This window comes from Hypomesus transpacificus, chromosome 14 (assembly GCF_021917145.1).
Source record: "Hypomesus transpacificus isolate Combined female chromosome 14, fHypTra1, whole genome shotgun sequence".
Taxonomy (NCBI): domain Eukaryota; kingdom Metazoa; phylum Chordata; class Actinopteri; order Osmeriformes; family Osmeridae; genus Hypomesus; species Hypomesus transpacificus.
Genome location: NC_061073.1, coordinates 8,871,934 through 8,877,933, shown reverse-complemented (window position 1 = coordinate 8,877,933; position 6,000 = coordinate 8,871,934). Strand labels below are relative to the sequence as shown.

The window sequence follows — 6,000 nt, the reverse complement described above, 5'->3', positions numbered from 1 at the left end:
TGTGAGCCTCACGAGTTCCTGGCAGACGAGTTCACCTGCTCCCCGTGCGCACCGGGCCAGTGGCCAAACGACGACCTCACATCCTGTTACGACCTGCCCGAGGACTACATCATGTGGGAAGACGCCTGGGCCATCGGGCCAATCAGCATCGCCTGCGTGGGGTGAGTCGGCCGCAATTGGAGGAGGATGACCTGCCGTGGAATCTGAGAGCGATGTGGAGAATGGGCAACGCTGAGGGGTGTCCTTACTCTGTGGTTTGTTTTCGTGCGGCAGGTTCATGTGCACGGCTCTGGTGTTCTGGGTGTTTGTGCGCCACAACGACACGCCCCTGGTCAAGGCCTCAGGCAGGGAGCTGTGTTACATCCTGCTGCTGGGAGTGTTTCTGTCCTACGCCCTCACCTTCCTGTTCCTGGCCAAGCCCTCCCCCGCCATCTGCGCCCTGCGACGCCTCGGCCTCGGGACCTCATTCGCCGTCTGCTACTCCGCCCTGCTCACCAAGACCAATCGCATCGCCCGGATCTTCAGCGGGGTGACGGACGGGGCCACCAGGCCGCGCTTCATAAGCCCCTCCTCTCAGGTCAGCCAGCCGTCAATCAAATGTCGGACGGATGGATGAGTGGGGTGGGGTGGATTCTGTTTAATTTCTCTAACAATATCTCTATCCATCTATCTGTCCTTCTCTTTCTCTCTCCCTTTATTTCTCCCTCCTCTCTCTCTCTCTCTCTCTCTCTCTCTCTCTCTCTCTCTCTTTCTCTCTCTCTTTCTCCCTCCCTTCCTCCCTCCCTCTCTCTCTCCCTCTCTCTCTCCCTCTCTCTCTCTTTCCCCCACTCCCTCTCTCTCTCTTTCCCCCACTCTCTCTCTCCCTCTCTCTCTCTTTCCCCCACTCTCTCTCTCTGTCTGTCTATCTGTCTGTCTGTCTGTCTGTCTGTCTGTCTGTCTGTCTGTCTCTCTACAGGTGTTTATCTGTCTCAGTCTGATCTCTGTCCAGCTGGTCATGGTCTCAGTGTGGCTGCTGCTGGAGGTTCCTGGCACCAGACGCTTCACGTTACCAGAGCGACGGCAGACTGTCATCCTCAAGTGCAACGTGCGCGACTCCAGCATGCTGCTGTCGCTCGGATACGACGTGCTCCTGGTCATCCTGTGTACTGTGTAGGTGCAGCAGCACAGGCGGTCCAGTGGACTGCGCCTGTGTTAGCCAGAGTCCCATGGGTGACTTGGCAACATGCATGAGCTCCTAGAGCCGAAGCCCACTGGGGAGCTGTGTGGGCGGGTCGTTGACAGCCTGTCTCTGTCTAGGTACGCTTTCAAGACCAGGAAGTGCCCGGAGAACTTCAACGAGGCCAAGTTCATCGGATTCACCATGTACACCACCTGCATCATCTGGCTGGCCTTCCTTCCTATCTTCTACGTCACGTCCAGTGACTACAGGGTACGGGTACACACACACACGCACCTTTCGTTTAAACTGGCCACTGTTTTTGGCTTTGCCGTGATCCCGGATTGCTGTAGTGGCACACGGGCAGACAACGTCAGTGGTTGAGGTGTGCAAGCGCGCCCATTCTGTACATGCTAATCCAGCTAGCTTCAGTCTCGGCTTTGCCGCAATCACTGACAGACAGACTTCCTGACAGATATCCCGTCAAACTGCTGACACACTCTCAGGTTTAAGAGCACGAGGACCAAGTGTGTTTACCTGATTGGTGGGTGACACACAGGATCCAATTCATTCAGAAAGGTGAGAAGACCTCTCTTCGTCTTCAATATGCACTCTCCTGGCACCGACAGGAGCACGGGAGCAGACGTAAACACACAGAAATACGTCTGGATCAACGGAGGGAGCAGCCAGCCAGCACTGGGATTGTCAGTAGGGTTTTTTAGGGCTAAGCTCAGCTACGCAGGGGCATGAAAGAGTGCTGATGCCAGCCTGTTCATCTGATCCTTGAAAATTAATACATTTACAAAGCAAAAGAGACTTCACACACACACACTCATACACACACACACATATACACAGTATTACTGCATACACATACTTTGTAGTGGAAAATGATTTGGCCTTGGCAATCTTACTTTATGATTAGTCAGGTTGTGGGAAACTTCAATCCACAAATCCACGTGCAGACACATGCGCTTTGCCGGGTGTTTATGCATGGGGGGCTGGGCTAGGTGGGTGGGAGGGAGGGAGGGAGGGAGGGAGGGAGGGAGGGAGGGAGGGAGGGAGGGAGGGAGGGAGGGAGGGAGGGAGGGAGGGAGGGAGGGAGGGAGGGAGGGAGGGAGGGAGGGAGGGAGGGAGGGAGGGAGGGAGGGAGGGAGCGCTAGAGTATGGCAGGGACGTGTCTACCTTGGGGCCACCAGCCATCGCTGCCTGACCAGTGATCAATGAAGAGAAGGAAGTCTTTCGTTTCTCTTGTCTTTCCTACTGTGTTTTTTTTGTTTAGCCAGCTAACATTTTAATAGTATCATAAATCACAGTGAGGGTTTCTATTGAGGAACAGTAGAGTTTGGCCAGTAAGCTACAAGGTCTCTGTTGATGAAGTGGTATATCGACCAGTGCTTTAATTGATCTCCGATACCACTGTCTCACTGTTGTAGGTTCACAGTCAGGGTCCTAATGTAAAGGCAAATGATGAATGTTGCTTATACAAACTAGACTGGTTTAATCTTATCAAAGGGAACAAGATGATTTAATGTGGGCTTCTATCTATATCTTGAGGGAGCAGTGTTACAATAATGATGGATTCAGTCAGAAGACGCATTGATCCTCAAGTCAGACGGGGTAAGATTTGAACTTGGCCACCTCTTGATCTTCCGTCGAGTCCTTTACCCCCTGAGTTCTACCCATCTCCCAGTGTGCAGGGGTGATGGTGCTGTGTTGTGTTCCTCCAGGTGCAGACCACCACCATGTGCATCTCAGTGAGCCTCAGTGGCTTTGTGGTCCTTGGCTGCATGTTTGCTCCCAAGGTCCACATCATCATGTTCCAACCACAGAAGAACGTGACCAGCCACCGACTCAACCTCAACCGCTTCAGCGTCAGCGGTCCCGCCACCACCTACGCATCACATGGTACGCATGGTCAACCCGCGGTCAGAGACACGCCCCACTGAGCTGTTGGGTTCACAAAGGTTTATGTAAGAGCTCTTACCTACGCTGTGTTTGTGTCCCACGTTGAACCATGTAGAGTTTTCCTCCCTGTGTTATCCTGCCTTTACCTGTTTTCTCTCCTTCTCTCTGCCTCTCTGCCTCTCCGTACCTCTCTCTCTCCCGCTTTCTGTCTCTCCCTCTCTCTCCCTCTTTCCTGTCTCTTTCCCTCTCTCTCCCTCCCTCCTGTCTCTCCCCTCCCTCCTGTCTCTCTCCCTCTCTCTCTCCCTCTCCGTACCTCTCTCTCTCCCTCTTTCTGTCTCTCCCTCTCTCCCTCCCTCCTGTCTCTCTCCCTCTCTCTCCCTCCCTCCTGTCTCTTTCCCTCTCCCTCCCTCCTGTCTCTCCCCTCCCTCCTGTCTCTCTCTCTCCTCAGCTTCAGTGAGCGCCAACTATGTTCCCACCGTGTGTAATGGGAGAGAGATCGTCGACTCCACCACTTCCTCTCTGTGACAGCCCCTCCCTCTTCACTGTCCAACCCCACGAGTCTAACCTGCGACTGTTAGCCAATCCGCACACATTGTGCTGCCCGCCCTTCCTCTTATCCCCCCACCCACCCCAACCCTCCCACACACACACACACACACACACACACATACACCTGTGCCCATCCTCTCCACCCCTCCCCATGGAGTAGAACTGTACCGTTTGACCGTCTGTAGAAAGTGTGTATCTATTGATCAAAGTTATTTTCTAGGGATGTAAATACATGGAATCTACGTTGTTGTAAGTAGAGAAACAAAAGAACAAAAAAAAAAAGATGAATATTTCTAGGAGGGAATTTTTGGAGCCTTTGTTTTTGATAGCTTTGTTATGACACTGTGTACATAAACAGAAGCTGTATCTTGTTAGGAGGGTGACTTGGGTATGAAGCATTAGTGGCCCTGCCCGCCTCACCTGCAATATCCCACAGACTTTTTATTCTCGTGCATTTTTGTAGGTCTCATTGTAATAATCAATTCAGTATGCATTTCTATGTCGTATCTGTATATTTGTACATAATACTACTGATGGTTCAAACAGCACAATGTTGACAGTATTGTGTAACCTTAATAGAATGAGTGTGGACGACTCGTACTCGGCGAGGTGCATAGCGTAGAAGTAGAATAAATAGAACAGACATGCAAAGCTCTAAAATCCATGAGTCATCGACATAATGTGGAAGCACATTCGAGTCTGTCTTTCATGTGCACCAGGATGAGCGGTGCTGTGCTCAGACAGGTGTGGTCAGGCATCTGCTCATGGAGCACTCTAAATGATGACCCAACATGCCCTCTTTGCCACACATCTTTAACAGAAATGTCCTTTCTTCTAATTCTATTCCTAAAGCGTTCTGTAGCTCCCTTCATCTTAATGGCCATTAGTCCCAGGCTTGTGTTCACCAAAGCAAAAATGTATCTAATAATTGCTAATGCTAATTTTTTGGACCACTACAAAAGTTACTTCCATAGACCATAACAGCATTACAGCTACGATCCTACAGTTATCTCAGTGACCAATAACAATTTTATATTTCTGATCTGAATTGTGCCATTCACGTCGGAATGTCAAGATATGTTATGTTGTCATGAACTGTTTGCTTTGTTGAACACATGACTCATGTGTGTCTTTAAACCTATCTCAGCGCATCCTGTGGTCATGTGATGATGTTTTTATTATGGCTATGTGCCTTAGCGTGTGTCTGCTAGTTTTAGGCTCCAGGTGGACGCTGCCCATGTGGACAGACCTACAGACAGCTCACCATCGCCCCACATCGCTATGGAAACCATCTAGGGGTAGAGCTTTGACCTGACCCTAGGTCAAAAAGCAACATCACCCTACGGCGAGTGTTAAGTGTTTACCTGAGAGAAGCTGCATCTTAATAGTCTGAAGTTGCGGACTTTGCTCATCGCCTCTTCTCCACCTGCACAGACAGTTTAAAGGAGAGGAGGAGGAAACTATTGAGACGCAGCCTTAGAGCAAGTCATTTACATGTCAGTGTTTGGTGTTGTTGCGAGGGACCGACCATGCAGCAGCTGGCGATAGCAGGGCTCAGAGTCGCTGGCACAGGGCATCAGAGAGCTCCGTGTCAGCTGCTGCTGATGCCACCACAGCGGGAGGGTATTAGCACAAAACCTCCGTAACATTAGAGAAGCATGTCAGTTCCTTGAAGGCTCCAAATATGCCAGACTCCCTCTCTCACTCTGGAAAGGGAGACCAACAGAAGGATGGGGAGACGAAAAAAATTAATAAATAAATCGCGTTCCTTTCATGTCGAACAGGGAGAGTGTTTTAAACCGCGGTGTTTGTTTCAAATAGCCTACGTCTTTTGATACGATGGAGCGCTGCCCCTTGAGTCCGCGCCCTGCCAAGTTGCACATGTCCCCGCAAAACTGCATCAAACAGGCAAAGACTGACCAAAATGGAGAGGAAGAAAAAAAATTGAAGGGAGGGGGTGGGGGGCGGGCTAGAAGAAGAGAGACAAGAGAGGAGACAGAGGGAGTTTGCGGTATGGATCCAGAGCAGACGTTCACGTACGGAGGGCTGGTGTGCTGGGAGAGAGCTGCAGCAGAGGGGAGCAGGATTATGTAAAGCACTCCCACAGCCTACAAATCACAGCTGAAAACATCCCAGAGATTGGGAGGGCTTTGTTGCCTCTAGGCTTATCCATTCACTCCCCCAGCCCCGCTCCCACAAGGCGCCTCCCGCATGCAGGGTTGCCACGGACAACCGCTACCACATCTGCTCCGGGAATGTCTATTGTCGTTGTGGCGCAGGGGTGAGGAGGGAGGAAGGGAGACGAGGTTAGAAGGGATGGAGGGAGAAGGGGCGAGAGGGGATGAAGGGAGGAGGGACGAAGGGAGAGGGGCGGGGGGATGCCAATT

General features: G+C 51.4%; 1 protein-coding gene across 1 annotated transcript in view; it reads left to right on the top strand.

The window, feature by feature from the left end:
* The window catches only part of LOC124476380 (metabotropic glutamate receptor 3-like), a 6,078-nt gene extending 2,411 nt beyond the window's left edge, over positions 1-3,667 (top strand). The window contains exons 2-7 of the mRNA XM_047033500.1: positions 7-161; positions 274-577; positions 956-1,149; positions 1,297-1,429; positions 2,887-3,064; positions 3,513-3,667. Coding sequence (XP_046889456.1) covers positions 7-161; positions 274-577; positions 956-1,149; positions 1,297-1,429; positions 2,887-3,064; positions 3,513-3,589 — 1,041 coding nt within the window. The 3' untranslated portion in view covers positions 3,590-3,667. The remainder of the gene's footprint in view (positions 1-6; positions 162-273; positions 578-955; positions 1,150-1,296; positions 1,430-2,886; positions 3,065-3,512) is intronic.
* The last annotated feature ends 2,333 nt before the right edge of the window (positions 3,668-6,000 follow it).